The sequence below is a fragment of the Phlebotomus papatasi genome, chromosome 3, assembly GCF_024763615.1.
Source record: "Phlebotomus papatasi isolate M1 chromosome 3, Ppap_2.1, whole genome shotgun sequence".
NCBI lineage: Eukaryota > Metazoa > Arthropoda > Insecta > Diptera > Psychodidae > Phlebotomus > Phlebotomus papatasi.
In genome coordinates, this window is record NC_077224.1 from 87,755,063 (window position 1) to 87,781,252 (window position 26,190).

The 26,190-nt window shown below is 32.5% G+C and overlaps 1 protein-coding gene across 3 annotated transcripts in view; it reads left to right on the plus strand.

Annotated features, from left to right (window-relative positions):
* Positions 1-25,703, plus strand: part of LOC129806229 (glutamate receptor ionotropic, kainate 2) — a 49,738-nt gene extending 24,035 nt beyond the window's left edge. For 2 of the 3 annotated variants that reach the window (XM_055854659.1, XM_055854660.1), the window contains 7 exons: positions 6,088-6,225; positions 6,949-6,997; positions 13,124-13,273; positions 15,394-15,625; positions 18,668-18,783; positions 18,865-19,020; positions 24,737-25,703. In XM_055854659.1, coding sequence (XP_055710634.1) covers positions 6,088-6,225; positions 6,949-6,997; positions 13,124-13,273; positions 15,394-15,625; positions 18,668-18,783; positions 18,865-19,020; positions 24,737-24,919 — 1,024 coding nt within the window. In that variant the 3' untranslated portion in view covers positions 24,920-25,703. The remainder of the gene's footprint in view (positions 1-6,087; positions 6,226-6,948; positions 6,998-13,123; positions 13,274-15,393; positions 15,626-18,667; positions 18,784-18,864; positions 19,021-24,736) is intronic. The other variant, XM_055854661.1, reaches the window with a different exon arrangement.
* The last annotated feature ends 487 nt before the right edge of the window (positions 25,704-26,190 follow it).

Consider the following 26,190-nt stretch of genomic DNA (forward strand, 5'->3'; position numbering starts at 1 on the left):
TTTGAACACGTTATCAAACACAGAACTACGTAGAGACAGGACGAACTTATGACCAGGAACTCTTGTCCTTTCATCTCCGACTAAGAATATCACATCTGACATTAAATTATTGCAGTAGAGTTCTGACATCCTATCCAACATCAAACTGCTGCTAGCGCTGTCAGGGTTCGCCATTCTGTGCATAAAAAATGGGCAACGTATCAATTGTGAAATTCAATACACTCAATAAAAATTTCAAAGAACAGAGAATAAAAGACCTGTGAATCTGAAGTCGCACAAAATTGTTTCTATAAAATCTGTTCAACTAATTCCTGATAAATAAATACAAATAAATTGCAAATGTTGCAAATGCTTAAAGGAAAAGTTAACCGACTTTCAATGACCACGGTCACACCACTTATGAGGGATGATTAGTATATAAGGCGTATTGAAGTCTGCATGAGTATCGTATATCGCACGCTGGAGATTTAAGTGGCACATTGAAGATTTTGATATTTTGAAATAAACAAAGGGTTACTCAAGATCGAAAATTGGTGTCCATATTCCGTTTATTCCATTGGGATTCCAAAGTGATTCTAACCCAAGGGGCATTTGATATCCAAATAATGTATGTCTCAAATGTAACCAACATATTTTCAACGTAATCGAGCGAAAATTATGTGCGTTGAATGCCAGTATAATAACTTGACTAAAAATTATATAGAAAATATCAGTTATTTTCTACATATAATACATTTTTTTTTTTGATAAATTCCAATTAAAATATTGTTATTTTCCCTTAAAATTACGACTAAACATTTTTAGATCCATAAACAAGTCATAATATAATCTATTTTTGAGTGAAAATGTATAAAACTCTGTCAAAAATTTCTAAAGTATATTTATCTTACATATTCATGCCATTATGTTCAGATAATGTCGTGAAATTGTATGAACATAATGTTCTGATATATTTTAGTTACATTTGTTCCATAAAAGACACAAGTTACATACAACTTGTCTTCTTTTTGTATGACGCTGCGAAATTGTCAAATTCTACTTTGAAGCAGAAATTCATCTGCGAGTGAAAATTTGTGAAAAAAGTGATTTCTCACATTAATTAGAGTGCTAAAATGCACCAGCGTGTGCAGAAAAATCGAGTATACAGATAAAAGGCATTAAATTTTACAAAGTAAGTGCCATTGATGAAAAAGTAGTGAATTAACACTTCGTTTGTGAGAGCTAATATTTTCTTCCTTTAATTGCAGTGTACCGCAAGTACAAGCATTAGGACAGCTTCCAGATCATTTGTTATGAAATCAAACTGCAGAATGAGTGCCCAGAATGCAGAAAAAGTTTATCAAAAGGATAATCTTTCAGTGTTTTGACATTTTTGCTGTATAGTGATATTATTGTCGTAAGATGTCTACAAAATGTAAATATGATATACGACATCTTATAAATATAATCACTAAAATATATAAATGTGTTTTATTTTCTGCTTTTCTTACTTATTTGGGTTACAATACCTTGATTTTATTTTATCAGAACAAAAAGAAGATTATGGCGTGGAAAAATACAGAAAATTGGCGACGCCAACTCAAATTAATGGAAAAATTATACACAAAACATTGCAGTGCAATTATATTTGACCAAATTATTGTTTAAAAGACTGTATTCTATCAATACACGCAGTAAAAATTGGGGAACCATAAGTTTTTTAAATGATGTAATGTAAAAAGCAATAAATTTATTCAATTTTGTTTTATTTAATTTCTCAGCTTTCCCTTAAGAATTTCAAGTCGGGAATGAAATTTTGTTCACTAATATTTTAGCCTCTAACGGAAAACAATTATTGCATTAAACTTTCATATGCGATGAAAGTGCACGAGGCACAAAAAATGTGACTGAATCGTTGATGATAAATATTTATTCATTTCAGGAAAATATTTGAGCAAGTCTTAAAGAAAAATGGACAAGAAATGACAGTTCTTCAGTCGATAGTTATAATATTGGTATGACAGAGTGATTATATTTTATTTAGTCATAAACAATACATTTTACCGTACACGACTAAAATAAAAAATTGTTATATTTCGGCTATAAAAATTCCCCATTCACCCGAATATGGGCCTGTTTTATGCGGTTATATAGAAGAAATTTGTAAAGTCTTCGCCATTATTTTCATATAGATATTAAACATCTCTACTCATTTATGGTGATAAATACTCCTTGGGAATGATTCCAAGTGTGTGATTCTCATTCGGTATTCCGTGATTCTCAATTATTCCATTCTGGGATTCTGCTTATCACTGACATCATCGAGTTTATCGTATTTCAGAGGGGCAATTCACGAAATTAAGCAGTCAAAATTTTGACTGGTTCTTGCATGTTTTCTGTGAGGCGAATTTCGCCATTCTGTGAAAAGGTGCGTCTTCTCGCTAAAAATGGAGGGTGTACAAGGTTTTGGGTCTTGTACCAGCTGGAATTTCTGGGTGTACCCAGACAATTTCACCCGCCAGCTCGAGACCGGAGGGTACGATTTTTTTTTACAAATATCTTACAAAAAAGTTATTTATTTGCATTATTTCGTTTAAGTAAAGATACTAAGTCACAACAATGAAAAGAAAATATTGGATTTTAAAATTTTCTAAACGTTTAAAGAGTTTATGCGTTCTGAAAAATAGGTTTTGGGAAAGTTCAGGGATTAAAGGAATTACCATTTAGGGATTTTCTAGGTCTCAGATTGTTTATTGTTAAATTTTACATACAATATTTCACCAAGCTAAGATTTCTACAATGATATTAAAAAAAATTGTGATATCAAATTAACCTTCTCAAGACCACTAGGGTAAGTGCTCATAATTTTGGACAGTTTCTAAATTTGGACACTTTGAGGGTAAAATTGGACACTAAAAATAAATTGATTAAAATGATGGATTTTTATTCCAATATTTGATGAAAAATGAATTCTATCTAAATATTTGTTCTTTTTGGAAGATTTTGACACTAAATACGTTAAATTTTGAATATGATTTGAGTTGAAATTGCTTTGTTGAAAATTCAGTGTGAGCAATTGCTTACGAAAAATATGACAGAACTTCGTGGCTTACTTCAGTCTTATTTAGTTTTGGTGAAGTACTAACAAAGTTTGTTCGCTGTTTTTGAGTGATATTATTGAATACTCATTGAATATTGTGTTGATTCACGTTAGTGGTGATTTGTACATTTGATCTGAAGTGAGATTTGCCTTGTGAATTATATTTTTCGTGTGAAAAATGGGAAATTTTTTAAGACATTCACCAGTGAGGTGATGATTCTTATTTTGGACAGGTGTTTTTCTCACGAAATTTCGTGAAGTTTTAGCTTTTGTGATGACTAGGTTGGACAAATGCCTGGAGAAATGAAGGAGCATCATCTCTACGAAAGAGATGTAGCGAGAACTGCCTTGAAAGGTTCCCGGAAAGGCCAGGGAATACGCGAATCCGCACGTACTTGGAGTATCGAAGTCAACTCACTTTAATGAATGATATGGAAAGTTTCCGGGCTTCTGTGACATTCTACGTTTCCCTTACATGAACAGGAAGAGGACTTGGTAAGATTGGTTCATCAAATCAAGAACAATGGGCATCCTATTGAGGCGGATTAGCTGTCCAAATTTACAGCCAAGTTGGACAAATTAATAAACAAGTTGTCCAAAATAAGAGCCAAAGTCACCTCTACATATCAATTCATTTTTAAACGTATTAAAACTAATTTTAATAAAAATAAGTCGATAAATAGCTTGCTAAGTTTCTAAACAACCCTTCTGAAAAGAGAGTAACAAGAAATGTCAATTAGTATAGAAAATATCGCACTTCAAACTTGGAACTTCGATGCTTATAAGCAGACTGTCCAAAATTATAAGCACTTCCCCTATATACGTGTCAATAAATGCATACATCAAATATATTATATTTGCAACTGTTGAAGTACCATTTATCACGTTTAAGTACAAAATGAATGAAATTTTTATTAATCAAATAACCCGGAGGAACCAAACTACGTATAAATTGTGTATATACGTTGTACGAATACTCAGTATCATCATGTACGCCCATACTTTTTACTCAGTACTATTAGCACCAAATGAGACCCGAAGTGTGTTTTTGTGTGAGTGTGTCCGTGTGAAGTATTATCTCTTACAGAGTAAATACGTAGTACTACATACATCGTAAATATATAATAAAAACCCTGTATGACAGAAAATGCTGTTGGAAGGCGTGCTGTCAGCTGCTTTGACAACGGGAAATATTTTCAATATTTGAATTGATATTTAGAGGTGTATTTGACTCAAATTTTGGACACCTTGGCTGTAAATTTGGACAGCTAATCCGCCTCAATAGGATGTCCATTGATCTCCATTTCAAGAACCAATGTTACCAAGTCCTCTTCCTGTTTATAAGAGGGAATCGTGGAATATCACAAGAAGCCCGGAAACATTCCAGATTATTCGTTAAAGTGGGTTGACTTCGGTAATCCAAGTTCCGGAAGGCTTTCAAGACTTTCTTCACTACATCTCGTTCATCATTATTCATCGAATATTGGAATAAAAATCCACAATTTTAATTAATTTATTTTTAGTATCCAATTTTACCCTCATTGTGTCCAAATTTAAAAACTGTCTAAAATTATGAGCCCTTACCCTAATTAAGGAGTCAACTCAAGATTTAAAAATTTGTTTAAAATTAAAAATTTGTTGGACAAGAATTTAATTATTTCTAATTCAGTCCGACCGGCGCGAAAGGCTTCAGTAATGGCCACTCGGTTATTGTGCTCTTCACTTGATTTGACCATTGCAATTCTTTCCTGCTTATAAACTGTCAACTGATGTACCTAGCTCGTAAGAAAGCCGAGTAGCGACATCTATCGAGCAAAGGAATGGCCGTCAAGAGATCTTAAAGTCAATTTAAGGCACACACCCTGTAGGGGAAAGTACGCACTCTTCGAATGTTCATGCCTTCGAATAATGTGAAATTTCTTTTAGTTTTCCTAAGAGACTTACACATTTCCATTAAATATTAGTTGAGTTATCATCAATTGTTGATAATTCGGTGATAATTTAGTGTAAGGGAGTAATCACACTAGAAAATTTCACATTGAAGTTAAAGTGAAAAGTTGCTCATTAAAACACCATGAACCTCTCGAGATCGCTGATTTAGTCAGGACACATTGCTAGAATTGCTCAATATCACGATGGAACGTGGATCGTTGCACATTAGGACACATATTAGCAACAATTAATGTGAATTATATTAACATTTTAATGTGAAACTCTCTAGTGTGATACCACGGTAAATCTCTTATGAAAAACAAATAAAATTCACATTATTCGAAGGCATGAACATTCGAAGGGAGAGCACTTTCCCCTATAATTATTTCTAAACCTAAACCTAAACTAAACCTTTGAAAATACTAAAAATCATCAGGATTAATTAGTCGTCAATCCTGAAATATTGAATAAGTCAAATACTAGTTTTGTAGGGGAAAGTGCCCATGTTTTGGACGGTCCAAGCTTCATAAAGACAAAATTTTCCCTGGGCCTGGCAAGTTGGCTTTTTTATATGGAGCTATTTGAAGCCAATTCCTAAATTGATCTCGGACTCAGCTCACAGTGCTCCGAGGAAAATATTTATTTAAACAAAAATTTAGTATATTTATCCCTCCATACGGAAAGGTATCTTATAATACGGAAAAACTTCTCACTTTTTAAATATTTAGCATAACGGTAACGAATGCAAAAAAAATCCCATATGAATTTAAATCAAAGTATGAGAAAGTGGCTTCAAAGTTCAGGCAACTTGCCAGGGGGTTGTTACTGAATAAATGTCACTCCGCAATATATTTTTAAAAATGGGCACCTTCCCCTAGTTTTTAAATACGGGTGCGATAAGATACATTTATTGAGAAACGTAGGAAAAATTTACTCACTACGAAGCTTGGGATCGTACAAAATATGGGCACTTTCCCCTATGCAAAAAATAATAATAAAAGAAAATCATTACTCTAAAGGAATCTAGGAGAAAAATGCTGATTGAAAAAGTAACAGACAGATCAATTTCCACACAGGTTTTCACCTCAAGAATGGCAAAATCCTCATCCATGCAATCGTGATTCCAGCACATTGGATAATCAATTTTCCCTCCACAATTCCCTCTGGTTTACCTTTGGTTCCCTAATGCAACAGGGATGTGATATAAGTCCCAAGTAAGTAACTTTTTCATCAAGTTTAAAATGTTTTTCACCACAAAAAATATATCCTATATATCTCTTCTCTTTCTCATGTGAATTCATGCCAAAAGTCTCTATATCATCATAAGTTGTGTGTGGTATAAAAGTGAGGACAGAACATCCTAAATACTTTTCCTTCCAAGAGACACTTTCTCCCTTTTACTTTGGTTGCACTGGGAAAACTTTGCAAACCTCATGTGTACAGAGATTTCCAAAAGATGGAAAATTTATAGTGGCTAGACTTGTGAGAATTTCTATGTAGAACTACATCATCCCAATAGAGTCCCTCCACATAATCTTCCCAAACATTTGTAAATAATATATTATGGGAAAATGTATAACGATAGGTCTTCTCTTCCTATAAATACTCATCCTCTCTCTTAGAACCATATCTCATAGTTTATCAATTATATTAATTTGATACAAAGCTTTTCTCATTCATTTAATCCTAAGTAATGTTCCTACTTTCTCTCATTCTATAAATCTTCGGGATTAAAATATCCCACAATGCAAAAACGAAGCACGTTTCTTGAATACCATTGTATATCTCTTTTCCTTATTTTTCTGTTTTGTAAATATTGAATTAGAAATAAAATAATAACAAAAAAAAAATATTTCCATTTTCCCAATAAATTCCATTTCAAAGAAAATACTAATTGATTTTTCTACTTTGTGCAAATTCAATGAAAAAACTTCCAGGGCCGTTTCCACAAGAATGGTAGCTGGGATGTGGTGGTTTTTCACGCTGGTAAGTTAAATTAATTTTTGTTCACCATCCATTAATAACATTATTATTAGAATATACTTTTTAAATGGGAAATTTTAGACGCTTTCACGTCATGAGATTTTCCTCGGAGAAAATTCATTATGCCCAATACAAAACAATGGGTGAGGAAAGTTCGCAAAATACTCGACCTTGCGGGTTTGTACCAGTTCAATGCCGATTTAAACCGTGTTATAATACGAAAACGATTTTTGGCGCTGGCACACCTTTTCAATTTAATGAAATTCAATCGATTGAAATTTTACCTCTCACTCTTTCAAACTGAAATCAGATATAGCTGCCTCTTTTCTTTCAAATGGAAATTGAAATTTCAATTTCAATTTTAAATTTCATTTGGCAGAAAGAGACAACTATATCTGATTTCAGTTTGAAAGAGTGAGAGGTAAAATTTCAATCGATTGAATTTCATTAAATTGAAAAGGTGTACCAGCGCCATAAGACTTTGAATTATACGTCTAGAATTTCAAAGAAAAATTTGGAGAAAACAGAAAATTTTTAAGCTAGGGTCAATTTAAATTTATTTAATTTATTTAATGTTAAATTTATTTGATGTATTGATAAATGGTAGAGAAAGAGTGCCAAACTTGTAGTAAGATATAATAAATTCAAGTATTACCTCTTTCCCAATGCATTACCTGCTAAAACTAGTGTAATCTTGTTAAGAATTCCAAGACCTTTCAAATAAATCCAAGCTTGAGAAAATTGGTTGAGAAATAAACCCATTACAACCATTCATACGAGCGTATTTTGGTATGAAATCCATATTTCGAATAAAAAAGTTTACACTAGATCCCGGCATTATGCACATTTTCGGGACCGAAAAAAACGCGCGAAATGCCATTATGTTTCGAGAAAATTTGCATACTTGCAGGAGATTTCTTTTTAATAAATCGGCCATAGAACAAATTTCGCGCGGGGTAAAAGTAGTCAGAATAAAAAGATTCAATTGTTAAAAAAAAGCATTTAGGGGAAAGTCGTCTGCCTTTAAATGCAGCAGCCTTCAAATGTTGCGATTTTTTCGTTGTTCTCAAAAGCATAAATTATATTCTATTAACTATTAGGTAGCTATCCATCATCCTCACAAATCATCAAAAAATGGAGAGCCTAGCTCCTATTTCCTAGATGCTAGATAAAAAAAAATGAAAATGAGCTCTAAACTGTAATTTTGATGTTCCACAAATCATGTGATTTTTCATAGTAAAAATCATTTTACAAATAAATCTTCCATTGTGACACATAGAAGGTTAATCAGGCTTAATATTTCTGTTAATACATTTTGGTTCAGATGACACAATTTTTGTGGGTGGCAAAAATTTACAAATATCACCCTGCAGCAGCCTTTAAATGCTAATGTCGTGTGCCTTTAAATCCTATCTTTCAAAAATGATTTTATAAATTGACTCCCAATGGTAGGCAAATTTGCATAATTGTATGTGCATAATTCCGTCAGGTGCATAATCCCGAAAGACTTAATGCCGGGACTGATTGTACTGTTAAGTACATGTACTCAAACTCAGTCTTGCCTACCTTTCGGCAAATACTAAAAAAGCTCTAAGGGAGATGAAATGTTCTTATGGCGCGCAGATTCAACTAGAACCGATGAATACGATAAATCGAATTTCAGTAACGTTTTTGGTTAAAAAAAATCCTTTTATACTTTCACAATGTTTCGGAATACAATAGAAATACTACTTTACTTTCTTTTTTAGCGAAGACACACTTAGTGGCAATATAAAATGTCTATGATACCTTATCACAGAACCGAAACGCTAGTGGAATAATATCCAAGACCCCACCGCTGTATAATACAGTGATGTTCACTTCGAAAACTCACTTCTAAGACTAAATCCATGTGTTCTAATCTCCCTATGTGAGTCTTAGCTAATATAAAAAGTCAAGTAAACTTTCTGTTTTGCTACAAAATATTCGCGAGGTGGTTGTAAGTAATTTTCCTAAAAACATTTAAATTGATTATCAATAAAATAATTCAATATCTATTTATGAAAATTTAGGAATAAGGAAAAATAAAGTACAAATTCTTTATACAAAATCCGTATAATAACGAGGTTTAGTATTGCCGTCAAGAATAACGTAATGTGGACTTCTGCCCTAAGGCTTAGCCATATGGCTCAATATATCTAATTTGGCATCATACAAAATAGAACAACTAATAAAATTGGTTGTCAATTACAATCCTGATGCGTTCAGTTACTGGGATAGACCTCCAGCCTGAAGACCGCTTAACTCTTTAAGGACGAGAGGGTCAAAAAATGGGGAACAGAAGGGAAAAACATTTTTTTTTGGGGACACCGGTGTCCCTATCGTTCTTAAATGGTTAAGAACGTAATATAAGGTTTATTTGTCAATTACATTACATTGCACATTTTAAGGAATGAAGAATACCGTGCCAAATGGCTTTATTCACCTAGAAAATTTGCATAGTATCAGGAGTTTTCCACATGGACTTTTTCGGTGTCCGACAGTGAAAAATGTCGCCCTTAAGATCAAAACAATTAGTTCGTCTTGCCCAGAGCTTTCGGTCCCGATATGGACCATCTTCAGTGTAGACATTGGGACCGAAAGCTCTGGGAAAGACGGAAAAAGTGTTTCATCTTAGGGCGATATTTTACACTGGTGGACACCGGAAAAGTTACCTTACGACTTAAACAGAGAGACAACTTAACGTAATTAGAATCAAAATATTTATTGGAATAAATTAATAAACTGTTTCTCGACTTAGGGCAGAATCACATTGACAGTAAAATGCTCACCGTAGCCTCACCGTATTTCGTTAATTTACGCATTTTCATTACAATTCTTACGCAAATTCTCGATTACCGTATTACCTTATCTCATACTCGGTGGCCCAAAGTGAAAATAATAAAAGAAAATTGAATAAATAAAACGAAAATGCGATAAACGGTGAGCAAAAAAACTGTACGAATAATTTCTCTTACAGTTTTTCTTTGCTCGCCGTTTATCGTATTTTGTTTTATTTCTTCAATTTTCTTATATTAATTTCACCTAATGCCACCGAGTATGAGATAAGGTAATACGGTAATCGAGAATTTGCGTAAGACCCCATTCAGACTAGAGGCTTAGCCCAGTTCCCAAGGGTCTCAAAACCTTAAAAAGCAACCGATTTTATTGATTTTTCAAAATGTAATAGGTCATTTGCCCTTAGTAATCCAACCCTAAGTCAACATTTTCCAAAAGATCTTGACTAATAAGATATTAGAGAAGTTAAGCCATATGGCTAAGCCTTAGGTCTGAAGCTCGTATAAGACTTGCAATGAAAATGCGTAAATTAACGAAATACGGTGAGACTACGGCGAGCATTTTATTGTCAACGTGATTCTGCCCTTAAGCCGCGAGATGACCTAGTCAAGAAACTGATGGAAATGTAATCTAATCATTATGTTAAACATAAATACCGTTAAGCCGGCTCTTGGCTGAAGTTCCAAGTGTGTCCAAGGCCTAACGAACTCTGGAATTATCGTTGGTAAACCTGGCAAAGAAGATATTCGAAAGATTTTCGAGCATAAGCCATTTACAGATATTTAACACCGAAATTACAACTGAATCGAAGTAAAGCTTAGAGAGGCAGTTTTATTTAGAAAAGGAGATCTTATATCAGAATATCCTTATTTAAATGACCCGTAAATAGTGATCCGACCTTGATATTCAAAACTAGTTATCCGTTTGGTCAACAACGAAAATATATTCCAAAATACATAGAGTATTTGGAGCTAATTCTACATTATCGACTTCTTATCGACGTGAATTTGAAAAAATTGTTATTTCTGAGCAGAAAAAACTTTACTTTTTTTACAGCGACAAAACTTATTTATCAAATACTTCTTTATGGGGATAATGATTAAATCGAAATCCCACTTCTGAAAATGTAGGGCAAACAGGAAAAACTACCCATTTAGCAATAAATAATAATAGAAATACTCTACCTATTTCACAATTCCAAAATATTGCTAAAATAAAATTTCATAGAGGGTTATGAATTGAATAATTGATACAGATATAAATTTAAATAAAAATTGATGGATTATTGATATCGCTTTCCCTCTAAATTCGAGCAATAACACCCAAAACACTCTCACTCTCCGCACTTGAAAATTTAATTGTAAGAAATGCTTTCACGCGAGAAAATTCGTCCAAGTGTATGCATTATAGAAAATTACTTCCTGAGGAAATGTGAGAATGGGTATTTATGGGAGGAAATATAACATTCTCTGATTTATTGTAATCATCTTTTCTATAAATACTTTCCCCATCAAAAGTGCAAATTCCATGGGTAATTGCTGATAATTTCTCCATCAAAATATCAAATAGTATTCAAATTAAATTCTGGAGAGAAAGTTTTTGTTCTTTTACGAGATCTCTTTAATTAAAACACGTAAAAGAACTTAGTTTAATCTCATTGAATTACCGTGTGATTTTTGTCCTTTTAGCAGAAATTAAGCGTGATATTTAATTAGGGTGGTACATTCAAAAGAGATAGTATCACGTTGATAGAGAGATAAGGCAACTGTATAGCATTTGGGGAATGTTTTGAAGCTTTAAGAACCCCTCAAAAAATTTCTTTCAAAGCATTTTGGGTTATAAGTGAATTTAAAAAGGATATTTGATTTATAGCAATGTTCTTTCTGGAAATCTTATGAGGAAGTAGGGGTACTTTAAACTGTAAAGCTACATTGCTATACAATGTTTTCGTATATTCAATTCTCAAGAAATTATTCTGCAAATTCTTTTTACAGAAAAAAAACACTTCCGCGTGAGGGCATTGTTTTCTCCCGCGAGTGGCGCTGGCAACTGTTCTCAATTAACTCAAAAATTCTCAAATATTGAGAAATAGAGAGAAATTATTAATTACGTTACAAGGAAAAGCCTGTTTAAACAATTATAAATAATTCATCATTATCCAATTAGAGATAAGGAGCTAAAATGATTATGATGAATTATTTATAAATAATTGGTTAAAGAGGCTTTTCCTTGTACTGTTTTTAAATATTTCCCTCTATTTTCGGTATTTGATAATTTTTGAATTTTTGAGAACAGTTGCCAGCGCCACTCGCGGGAGAAAACAGAGCCCTCACGCGGAAGAAAACGTTTTACCGGTAGTCCTTTTTTCAATTTCGCATGAAAAGGTTTTCTGACATGAACTGAGCTGAATCTCAACAGAGATGAATGTCTTCATTTCTATGAAAGATATTTTCATTCAAAATTTGGGTCTCTTTCACATTGAAAGCTGTCAAAAATAGCTGTACTGACAGAATTTTGACAATTACTTCTAAAGTATAGAGATTTTAAGACAGAAGTCCAATAACTCCCCTACATTGACAACCATTTCCTCCGCTAGAGGTCTCTGTTTTCTTCCGTGAGTGGCGCTGGCAATTGTTGTCAATTTTTCATTCTCAATATCTCAGATAAAAAAAAATTACATCAGTTCAAAAAACTCTCAAAATTTTTTTAATACTGTGTTGGTTGAAAATTTTAATTGCTAAATATTTAACAAATTTGGCCACAAAAATAAATATGAATTTTAAAATGAAAAACCACATAAAAGTTTGTATAAGCCGAAAAATATCAACAAATTCATAAAATGACCAACAAAATTGTTGCATAAATAATTCATGAAAAGCATAAACAAAATTTTATTTAATTTTATCTATTTGCCATCCCCATGGTGTTTAAAAACATATTTACAGAAACTTTTTTAATGCAATTTCCCCTGGAAATATTTCACAAAATCCACCGTGTATTTTAATAAACTTTTTAGCATAAACCTGAATCACTTTCTGCTCAACAAGCACCACGTATCAAAAGCTCTTAAAAGGCTTACAGAGAAATCGTAAAGCAACAAATTCTATTCAAACAGACAAAAAAAGTGTGAAGGGAAAAATTTTTACGAGTTTTCCGGGACAATAAGAAAGAAATTTGGGATTGTAAATAGCGTGAAAATAGACTGTCGAAGATGAAAAGATATTTTCCAGTGAGTCAGAGCCAATAAGTTATTTTTTTGGCTAGAGGGTTTGGGCATTTGGAATGGGATAATTGATTTATCTCTACTTACAGATCATGATATCCTCCTACACTGCCAACCTGGCGGCCTTTCTCACTGTCGAGCGTATGGATTCACCTATTGAGAATGCTGAGGACCTGGCCAAGCAGACTAAAATTAAATACGGTGCTCTTGGTGGTGGATCCACAGCTGCATTCTTCCGGGTAAATACTCTCCAGAGTTGATCAGTTGTCTTTAAGAAAAACATAGATGAAAGATAAGGATTTTAACTGAAATTTTTGGACTTTAAGAATAATGTAAGGTTATTTTTCCGGTTATGAAGAATTTTTTTTCTATAAAAATTACAACGGTCATAATTTGAAATTCGCAAGTCAATTCTTCTCATTAGAACGGTATCGAAAACAGAACGGTCGTATGGATAAGGTAACACCGGTAACACTTTTAGAAAAGTATTGGAAAGGGGAGCATCAAGCTCTGTGTCCTGAATCTTGCACAGTGGATAAAACAGTCGTTCCAGGACTCAGGGTAACAAATGAACAAAAGGATAAAAAACATTAATAAGTTAATTACTGGCGAATGACCTATAAACTGTTGGTCAGACAAAAAATAAGTTAATGACAACTTCTATTGTACGATAGTTATGCCCTAAACACACTTACTACTTAAGCCGAGAGTCGGCTTAGTGAAAAATGATGGAAATGCACTTTAACCATTATTTCTAATATAATTACGCTAAGCCGTCTCTCGGCAAATCCTCAGGTCTATCAAGGCCCTTACTTAATCTTTAATTTGTCATACTTTGTCTCCTTGTGTACTCCTATCATAAGTCCGTGTTTCAATAACCTGCTCGCAATCTGGTTCCTCGGATATCTGTGTGTACTAGAGCCTAGAACAAAATGGCTCCGATCAGTAATAACCTTTCGAAGATTTCGAAGAGACAAAGCCACAACGTTTGAATTGCAATTTCATTAAAATATATGTTCTTTTCATGAACTTGCTCACTTTTATGTAAGGGCCTTGACATACCTTGAGACGGCTTAGCGTAATTATATTACAAATAGAGGTTAAACTACAGTTCCATCATTTTCCACTAAGTCGTGTCTCGGCTTAAGTCGTAAGTGTGTCTAGGGCATAACTCGTCGGTTTATACGTTCGAACATCCAACAGGTTTTTACGTAAGTTCCCAGCGAGCAAAAGTTAGCTAAAAAAGACACCGTTTCCAGCATTTTTTTTTTTGAAAACGCTGCCTATTTTAGCTAACTGCAAGGTTATGATATACCTTCGAATCGGAACAGAAGAAACCTTAACAGGAGAGAGCTCTCAAATCGGGAACGTTATTATTGAACGAGAGCAATATTTCTCTTTTATTCTAACAGTTTCTTAAAAGTAATCTGTTACTTTCTGTATCAGTAATTTGATGCTCCCCCTACAATTGCTTTTTTTTGTTTCCCCCTCCCCTTTGAATTCATTGCTCAGGTCTTAGGCCTTAGGCCTATTTTGACCGAAGGACAATTTCTCTTAAAGTTCTCTTGGTGTTTGATCCAACGAAGATGTCCTTAGTTTTCAGAGTGAAATAAAATGCTGATACTACATCGAAAATTTTCGCAGTAAAAGCTATTGCAAATTACTCTAGATTAGTAGATTCTTCTATATTTTGGTTATTCTGTACAAAACCTACACTAGACTTTCCATTTTCATTCGAACCGTTTATATCGGGAGTCTATCTTATTGATTTCAAAACACAGAACAATGTTGGGATTATTGCTCTATCCTGCTATTTATAGTCATGTGTCATAGTAGAATAGGATATTTATTTACATATCATTTGATTTAGTATACAAGAAGTAACAGTTCTAATATATTAAATTATTTTTATTTATTGTAACAATAATTTCGATTCTCTTTGAAAAACAAAATAAAGTAGTTAAGATTAAGAGGAAATAATGTATTGTTCGAGATGGGACACATTTCTGATAGCTGAATATCTAATTATTCTGGAGTTTGACGATTTTTGCCTTAGAGCTATAATTCATGCGAGAAACACTCCAATCTCTCTATAAAGTCAGTAGATTTTGCAATTTTGACAAAAAATTTTTTATCTTTTAAATTTAGAAGCTCCTCTGACCTGTTTATATAAACATAAAAGAAATAATATAGCGTTTGTACAGCGAAGAACAGTTCCATAATTATTTATTTTAAATCCTTCATCTTGAATCTATGAATCTTTGCAACTCTAATGGAACAATTCAGTCACACTTTTTTGAGATTCCAACCACACATGGATGAAATTTCCTAACTTAGTGCACCTCCTTCTCCCAAATAGGACTCAAATTTTTCCACTTATCAACGAATGTGGTCCTTTATGGAGTCCGCCAGACCGTCCGTATTCACCACCAGCAACATTGAAGGAGTGGAGCGAGTGGTAAAGGGAAAGGGGAGCTACGCCTTCCTAATGGAGTCCACATCCATTGAGTATGTCATCGAGAGGAATTGTGAATTGACCCAAGTGGGTGGAATGCTCGATTCCAAAGGCTACGGAATTGCAATGCCACCGAGTAAGTTTGAGAATTTTTTTCTTATTGCTCGAAGTTGAAAGAGGAGGCGATAATCCACATTACGAAATATTACGTCTTAATGTCCGGACATTGATCCGTTTATTTGTTACTGATCTAAAGGCCAAACGGTAAGAGGTATTGCCTTCTGGTCTTCGGTAAATACTCGGATAAATCAATATTGCTTAGGGATTTTTTTTTCTTTTTCCTCTCCAAAACTGATTTTTTTCTCGTGTATATCGTCGCTTGAATCAGCAATTGTCCTATCTCCTGTATAAATTGGATAGAACAATTGATGAATCAAACGACAACTTCTTGACAACTAGACCAAAGATTTTTTACTTTTGAATATGTTCCAAAGATAACTTATGTAGATATTTTGCCCACTTTTCAGCAAAATAACCTCAAATTATTCCTTCTAACTTTGGTTCAAGGTTAAGGAATTATCAGCTTGGTACAACTCTGGAATCGTTGGAAAGGTCTTTTGTTCGCTAACACGTTCAAACGGATTACGAGTAGTTTAATTAACCGATAAATTATTTGGCTTATCGGTGTTCACATATTCCAATGACCTTCAATTATTCCTTTTAAAGATTTTTCAAGGTTAACAAATTCCAATCAACAGTGAATTAAAAACAAATTTCAAATTGAAAATGAAATTATTCTATTTTGAATCGAATTGATACAAACTCTTATGCGCCAGTACTCTGCGAATTTCCCTACGCAGTGGTTCAAGAAAAATATTTTCCATGAAGGGTGACACTCAATTTACAATTGAGGATTGCTCAATTCAAGCATTCGCACTTAGCATGCAGATAAAATTACGCTAGATGGAAAGAAGTTGTGCATGCAAATTGCAAGAAAATTTAGCTTGCATCTGGAAAATTGCACATTCGCAATGGAAATGATCATCATGATGGTTTTTCCTTCTTCCTAAAATGATTCTGCATCGTTCGGAGAAAATTTAATCATGATTTGGAATAAAGAAAATTTCACAAGAATTTTCTCTCTTACCATTTTCATCCAGAGAAAATTCCTGCTGCACTGTGTAGAATGCCAATATTCCCTTTATGTGAATTCTCTTCCGGCATTTCCCTAAACTTAATCATCAAAGTATAGAGTTCAAAATGAACAACTTTAGTTTCAATGAGGTCTCTCAAACTTCTTATTAGATGGAGATAGAACCTAGTTTTTGCAAAGAAAAACATCGAGGAAACTTAGACTTTGATTCTCCCACAAAACTTTGAATTAAATTTTGGGAAGTGATACAAATCGTGCTAAGTAATATGCACTGAATATTGGTTAGTAAGTTACAACGGGAAGTCTTTCAGGCTTCGCACACATTCTGGCTTCGAATTTCGAACACTTTATATTTCTTCTGTATTCCCTTAATGAATCTGACCTAATGGAAGAATATTTAACTAACTGATTTATCTGATCTGAAAACCGGTTTTGATAAAATTACGATTGATCAAAATTCTGAAAGGGACGAAATTATACGGAGGATAATGTGTGAAATAATTTCCCAAGACACAGAAAATTTTCCTAGTAGCTATGACACTTTAAAGAATATCCGGATTTTGCCATTCGGGATTTTGGCTTTCCGGGATTTTGGCTTTTCGGAATTTTGGTTTTTAAGCATTTTAGTTTTCCGGGATTTTATCTTTCGAGATTTCGGCGTTTAGGAATTAGCCCATATGAGATTCTGGCTTTAAAAGTTTTGGCTTTTTAGGATTGATTACGGCTTTTCGGGATTTCGGATTTTTCTTAGGATTTGAGCTATCGGAATTTTATTATCTTTCCGGATTTTGCCATTCGGGAAATTGGCTTTTCGGGATTTCGGTTTTTCGGGATTTTCGCTTTCCGGATTTTTTGGCATTCAAGATTTTAGCCCGTTCGGGATTCTGGATTTGGGGATTTATGCTTTCGGGATTTTATTTTGCGGGATTTTGAAGTTCCGGATTTAGCCCATAAGGGATTCTAGCTTTCAAAATTTTGGCTTTGCGGGATTTCGGCTTTTTAGGATTTGATCTATCGGAATTTTATCTTTGCGGATTATGCCTTTCGGGATTTTGGCTCTTCAGGATATTGACTTTTTTCCGGATTTTCGCTTTCGAAATTTTTGGCATTCAAGATTTTAGTCCATTTGGGATTCTGGATTTCGTGATTTTTCTTTCAGGATTTTATCTTTCAGAGTTTCGGCGTTCAAGAATTATCCCATACAGGATTCGGGCTTTCAAAGTTTTGGCTTTAGAGGATTACGGCTTTCCGGGATTTTGGCTTTGCGGGATTCCGGCTTTTTAGGATTTGAGCTATGGGAATTTTATTATCTTTCCGGATTTTGGCATTCGGGAGATTGGCGTTTCAGAATTTTGGGTTTTCGAGATTTTCGCTTTCGAGATATTTGACATTCAAGATTTTATCCCTTTAGGGATTTTGACTTTCGGGATTTTTGCTTTCGGGATTTTATCTTTCGGAATTTCGACCTTCAGGATTTAGCCTATACGAAATTTTGGCTTTCAGAATTTTGGCTTTGCGAGATTTCGGCTTTTCGGGATTTTGGCTTTGCAGGTTTTTGGTTTTTAGGAATTTTATCAATCGGGATTTTATCTTTCGGGATTTTGACGTTCAGGATTTCTGAAACTTATTACTAAAAATTTTTAAAATTTAATTAAATATTCTAATTAATAGCAAAATATCGAAATAGTTTATAAATTTAAATAAATTTCTTTAAGTTTATTTTATTTAGTGTATTTAAGTAATTAAAATAACAAAAATTAAATTAAAAAATTATAACAAACTTAATAAAAGAAAAAAATTTGAAACATTCAAAACTTTGTGAATTTATATATACTCGTAAAACGTTTCATTCAAACTGTAAACTTTACTATAACTTTAGAAAGTTTGTTTTTCTATCACTTTATTTAAAAATCTAACACTGAATCAAGTTGGAAAAGAAATAACGATATTTAGTCTCTTAGGAATTCAACAAGGAAAAGAGTAATACAATCGGAATCACATAAACTTTTCACGTTTTCCCAACAGATTCCCCCTATCGCACTGCAATCAGTGGGGCTGTGCTAAAATTGCAGGAGGAAGGGAAGCTGCATACCCTGAAAACTCGTTGGTGGACGGAAAAACGTGGAGGTGGATCATGTCGGGTAACATCAATATTTGACCAGAAAAAAACCATTCAGTCCTGCACATTTTCCTTTTTCATTTTTTTTTGGTTCCATGACCAGGACGAGCAGTCAAAGTCCAGTAGCACGGCCAACGAGTTGGGACTGGCCAATGTAGGTGGCGTGTTTGTGGTGTTGATGGGTGGAATGGGGGTGGCATGTGTCATAGCGGTCTGTGAATTCGTGTGGAAATCCCGAAAGGTGGCCGTAGAGGAAAGGGTAAGCCAAATATTGCATGAAACATAGCTCTAGAGGACTAAAGTCTCTCTCAAAAAAATAAAAAAAAACGAATAGGAAAGAGTACTAAACCATAAAATTGGCATTGAACAAAAAAGACTTTAAAAAAAAATAAACATCAAAGGGAAATCACGGAATAAATCAATTTCTAAATTAAATTAAATTAATTTAATAAAGAAATTTGTATATAGGGACAATTATAATCCAGAGGAAAAGAATATATATATATTTAAAGGAAAATTTCATGGAATTTAAGAAAAAAACCAAATTGTAGCCATTTATCATTATATAGAACACTTTTATTAAAACACACACAATTTTCTCAAATCAATTGAAAGAAAAGTTTAAGAGATTAAAAAAAAAACAATGTTTCCAAATGAATTTACAATTATATAAAACTCAATTTATGGACCAAAAATGATAAATCTTTTGCATTTCAATTAGGCTTTTATTTTTAGTTCAAACTCTCTAACATAATCTATCCAATAAATTGGAAAATTTTAAAAACAATCATAGATAAAGAGCTACGCACGGAAAATCTTTTTTGCAAAATGATTTTTTATGGAGGCTTTACTAGTTATTTGTTAATTTTTTAAGCATAATATTTAGTACATGGCTGTACTAAACAATTTTTGACGAAAACTTTTTATGCAATCAGTGGATGATAAACCAAAAACCCACCTCTTTCTTTTGGAACAGGTTAATTGTGACGAATTACACATGAACCATGAATTATACATGAACATTATTATAAAGCTAAAAAAATATAGTTTTTAGAACAATGGCACGAGAAGTACTAAAAAGGACAACGTGGATGGTGATAAAATTAAATGAATTTATAAAGCATTTTTCATAGAAACCCGTCCACAAATATTTTTTGAAGAACTGGCAATATTACAATTACAGTCTCATGACTGTACTAAAAATCAGACGCGCATGTTCCGGAACAAAATATTCTCCACTTCTTTTTTGAACTGGACTACTGAGAAGAATGCGGCTATTACATACAGTTCATGTGATTTCTGAATAACGTGAGGAAAACCAGCGGAGTTATTAGAACAAAAATCCAGGAGAAGTGCTAAAGAGTAGTCTCGAAATTAATGCGAAATGAAGAGAAACATTCATCAAAAAACTCGAGTAGTTTCTTTCTTTTCCGTCTCTTAAGAAAAAATTCCAATAAAAAATCATTATATAAAAATTATAACCTGAAATTTGTACTAAAAATGTCTGCCATTATTTTATAAATTTATTTTAGAACAAAATTTTCTAATGACTTTATGAAAACCTAAAAAAAATTGTCTGTTCTAAAAGTTCCTTTTAGAACAGACGATAGTTGTACTAAAACCAATCCTGTACTTCTTTGAATCTTAAAGAAAATGAAATCTCTAGAAATGCCTATTAGCATCCTTTGATTCTAATTTTTTGCCAATTTAATAAGTCGACTGGATTAAATTTTTCAAGTTAATGACACGCTGAGAGCAAAAAACTGTTTTTTTTTTAACGTAAACCGATGTTAATTTTAGTACAAAGTTTCTTCCCATTTTGACAATACAGAAGAATTTTTATTCTGGACTGAAATTCTTCCAATCCAACGATCACTGGTTGATTCTTTCCTTATTTGTGAATTTCCTTAATTATACTATATAAATTTCTTTTGAAAGTGTCAAAATTCTTTTTAAAAAAAAGTGTAACCGAATTGTTCAAAACGTTTTGTAGTACTGATAAAAGGGACAACGTATTCCCGAAACGTTGTAGAGAATAAAAATTGAAATAATTGGAAAAAAGGTCTTAATTCGTTTTCACCAGATATTATACTCCACCAGACCGTACATAAATTGAACATTTTAAAATGAATAAAAATATAAACATTCTTTTGGGTAATATTTCGGCCACCCGGCCACCCTAATTTTTATAGTTTCTTGTAATTCCGGAACTGTTGTAATATCTTTCCCATATCTTCATCGTTAGTGGAAGCAACTTCTTTTTCTGCATTTTAAATTGTGTGGAAAATGAAGAAACATAAAATTTAATTAATTTTGTCAAACAAAGGAAGTGGCCGAAATTACAAACTGGCCGAAATTTGATACAGGTCCCCTAAAAGCGACTAGAAGTACAACTTTGTAGCTTTTTGACAAGCCTAAATTTTATCAAATTAGATAAGAAGTATAATTTATGCTAAACTTCTAAAAGCGGTCTAAGAGTCTTTTAATTTTTTATTCCTAAACAAAATAGGAACGAATCAAAAAGGTATTTTTTACAGAAAAAATTCTCCGTGTGTAGCCCATAAACCTAATTAAAAACAAAAATTATGTGAATATCAACATTCCAACGAATTTTTTATATCGAAAATAGATGAAAATTCCTTTATTACCACAAAAAAAATGTGTATTTACAGCCGTAGAGAATGAAAATTAACTGCCAAAATTTTAATTTATTGTATAGTTATGAGCAATAATTTGTGGAGATGACAAATGCTATGAACAAAAAAACCAATTTTACAATAAATTATTGAAAAAATCAAAGACAAAAAAGCAGTTTAACATTTCTTTATCCAAACTCTGCAATTCACATTCAATTATTTATGCAATTTTTTCCTTGTATCCTTTCCCCACTCAATAAATTCATTTTGAACATTTTGTCGCCAAAAAAAAAGAATGAAATGAAATTGGTTTTGGGGGTAAGTAGTCATCGAAACGACGAAAATTCCCATGTGAAATATTCCCAGATTTCTTCCTCTCCTTTCAAACTTTTCCAAAACAATCTTGAGTGCTCAAAGTTTACGAAAAAGAAATACGTGTGTTTTATGATGAAGAAAAGAACGAAAAATTTTCCTCAGAGAATCAATAAATTCAATTTTGTTGTTAGGCTATCGAGAAAATTGAGAACTTAGAGAGATTTCAAAAAAGAAAAAAAGAAAGTCAGACGAATAAAAATTTCAAAATGCAATATTTCATGAATTTTCTCCCCATAAAAACAAATATATTGTGTGCAAATCTTTTTTGCTCCCACTTGTTGGCTCTGTTGGAAATAGGAGGTATGTTGCAATTTTAATTCAATTTTCCTTCGTTAAACACATCAATCAACCATTTTACCATTACATTTTCACACTCTGCATGCAAATGTTTGCCCAATTGGACCATGGAAAAGTTGTAAAGCATCTTTTTGTTTACAAACAATTTCTGTTGAGACATTAATTTTGAGTTATAAACCTCGTACAGTTCATTTCTTTATTCTACATTTAAGTGCTCCTGCAGTAGGGGAAAGTACTGTTCCTTCGAACATTCATGCCTTCGAATAATTGTGATTTTTTTTATTTTTCCTAAGAGACTTACACATAATTATTTCGTAATTATCAATAATTGATAATAAACTAAATAATATTTAATAGAATTGTGTAAGTCTCTTAAGAAAAATTAAAGAAATTCACATTATTCGAAGGAATGAACCTTCGAAGGGAGAGTACTATACTTTATGTCTTTTAAGTTTACAGGATTTTTATTTACTGTGCAGTGTTTTTTTGTATATTTTCCTAGGAAAGCAATTAGGGCAATCTTGGTATGGTTCGCACAGAGTGAACCTTCAAACAACGCAATTTTTCTCTTTGTTTGCAAAGAGCTAGTTCGTCATTTCTTAGCTATAAGATAGATCAGAGAGAAAATTCGCATCGTTTGAAGGTTCACTCTGTGCCAACCATGCATACATTCCCCTACTGGATCCATTCTATAAGCTCCGCCCATAAATAATTTTAGGACACGCCCCTTCGAGAATTTTTTGCCAAGTGAACGTAGTTTTATTTGTTTAGAAGGCATAAAATTACCTCGAAAGCCATATTACGACAAAATAGAAACTATTTACCCAACAACTTTAATTGTGGGCGGGGTTAAAATGTCCTTGATCACTTAACGTCACACTTATTAAAATTTTACAAACATACACAGAAAAAAATATATTTCGTAAAATAATTCGTAAATATTCGTGAACTCCTATTGGGGACTTGAGAAATGCTCGTAAATCGAAAACCCCACTAAAAAGTTTGTAAAAGTTTGTACTTTTGTCACAAACATTGTTCGTAAGATGATCACATGACGAAAATTTTTTATAATGTTACAAATATTTGTTCGTAAATGTTCACAAACAAAAAACCTTCGTAAAATTGTGTCATTTTGATCGTAAATTTTTGTTTGTCTGACAAAAAATTACGAACAAATGACAAAATTTTGTCAACATTTATTTGTGTGCGTTTACGAACATTTATCAACAAATGTTTGTAGAAATATGAACAATTTTCTTCAAATCAGTTATGTCATCATGTCACAATGTTTTTGATAAATTACAAACTCTTACAAACCTTTTTGTGGGTTATAAGATGTAAGTTGGAATTTACAAACATTTACTAATTTTTTTCTGTGTAGAGAAAAATGTAAAACCATGACGTCAATTAGGAAACTTTCAATGTAAAAAATTAAAGAAATTTCACCAAAACCTTGGAAAAAATATCGTTTTGACAAACTTTTACAAATAAGTACAAAACAGATAGTGAAGGGAATAATATATATTTGTTGATCAAATGCTTGAGTTTGAAGAGAATCATAGAATCATAAAATGAAAATTAGTGAAAAACTAAACAGAAGAAAATCAAAAGCATTTTACATTTCCGTCCATTATGTCCTACGTCTCCTCAGACCGAAAATTAAATCAGGTAAACGTTACAAACTCTTCTATAGGATTCGAAATAAATTTATACAAAAACATAAATTTTACTGGAAGCCTAGTCTATTCTTTGAGTTCTCTGTATAACTCCAAAAATAACCCATTTTTATATATGAAATTGTGGGCGTGGCCTAAAAGTTGTCTTCCTTAATAAAGAAACATTGTTCCCAAACATGTTTTAATAACAAACAATATATTAAGAAGATGTCTGACGAAGACAATTGAATGGGAAATTCATTTGACAGCAAAAAGAGAAATCTTTTATTACCACGCCCCTAATAGGCCACGCCTGTATTAAAATTTCCTTTAGGTTAAATTTGGAATTATTACACCGAGAGAAATCCGAAAAAGTTAAAATAACATTCCGGAAATGTTTATTTTACCCTGCATTATTGATCCGAAATCGGTGTAAATATTACCATTTTTAAGTGTATTGGGGGTTAAAGTTACCCTTTTCATGTTAATTTTACCCTTAAAAAGGTGTAAAATTAACATTAAAAAATGTTTATATATTTTTACACCTAAAAAGTGTTAAAGTTATGAGGAAAAAGAGTTAATCGAACACTCTTTTTTTCTCAGTGCACCTACTCCTCCATAAGTTTGTTCCATATGCAAAAAACAGTTTTATGTACTTTGAACAAAATTGTGATACTCGCAATATTTGTCTTTAATTAAAACTTTAAGGGGGAGTGGCCTATTTTCCCATGAGTATATCTTTTAGAATACAGTCGTCATTGCTCAAGCACTACTTAAGTATTCATTAAATCAAACTATTCATTCATTTTATTATTAAAAATAAGAATCAGAAGATAGATGAAATTTTAAAAGAGGCGTGTCTTTTAATTACAGTTGGGCGGAGCTTATTTGTAAACTTCATTACTCTTGTCAATACTCAGTGACCTTACATTAAAAAGTTATTCTAAATGTTCAACCAGTGGTAATTTCATAAAAATTCTTCTCTTTCTCTGTTTCTTCCTTCTTTTTCCAGGTGTCGTTGTGTTCCGAAATGGCCTCTGAACTTCGCTTTGCCCTCAAGTGCCGGTCAAAAAACCGCGGAGTACGTCACTCACACGCCGTTAATGAGTTAGACAGTGCTGAAAATCACCGATTTCATCCCCTCGGACCGCCCTATTCGCAATATGAATTTGAGACAAAAGCCGCAATGGAATAGATCTGGGCACTCAATAGAATAATCCAGCATTTAGAATTGAACTAAATATCGAAAATCACGCTATTTGCAGTTAACAGTGCACCCGATAGATTTAAAACATAATAATTAATCAAAAGAAATCAAAATTTTTAATGTGCTTTCTTCGAAGAGGAAGATAATCTCGGAATATGTGCTTCTTAGGTTTTTCGATAAAAAAAACTATACTCGAAATTTCTTTTATACTTTTTTACTCAATAAAAAACTACTCCCCAGACCCTAATTGACTATAAAGGAATTTGTATATCGTTAAATAAATGAATGTAATTTGCATTTAGAAAAGATGAAAGATAATCACTATCGCTCTTGGCTTTGTTAACTTCGCTGAATTGGATTGGATTTTATGAAATGTTTAATTCTAAAAGCAATATATTATTACTTAGTTTACCATAAATAAATGAAATATTTGGCAATTTTTCATAAAACAACGATTAATCAAAAATATTATCATCTGTGAGTGTCAAGACTGCAAGAACAATTGTGTTCCAATTTAATAACCGCTTTTTGTTGGTTTAAGCAATAATAAAAATGCTTTAATGATATTAAATAAATTTTGGCAAACAAAATATTATAAATTTCCTGCGCTTAATGATGCTATAAGCAATTTTCTTTTAAATTAAAACATTTTTAATATCCTTTTTATTTATAATTTGCAAATTTAAATTTCATATAAATTTGTTTATTATTCTAAATTTGGAAAACTATGTAATTGTAACCTTGTATAAATACATTAAATGAATACAGTAAACATGAGTTAATCAATCAATCAAACTACGCATATTTAATGCCAGGTGGCGCTGTGAACTTGACGACAAACATTCAAATATAGGTTTGTCGTTAAACGAAAGATGGATTTTTAAATCGAAATTTAAATTAAATTATTTAATTTTATAAAATATTTCAATCTCAGCGCGTTATTCGATTGATGTAAATAAAAGATTGTAAAATCGAGAGGGAGTTGGGCATACCCAACTCTTTCTTCTGGTAACCCTGCCAAAACTGTTTACAAAATATACAATAAGGAATTTTCCATATTTTTGTCCTGAAGGTTAACTCAATGCTAAGACAGCGATGGTCGCACATTGGGTGTGTCAGAAGAAAGAGATAAAGTAAAATAAAATTCTATAATATTCTCTTCTATTGACTATTAAGACCAAAGGGATGAGATTAAACCTAAATCAAAAGGAATCTTTTACGAAGAAAAGATAAGAATTTTTCTTTTGTCAATATGAAAA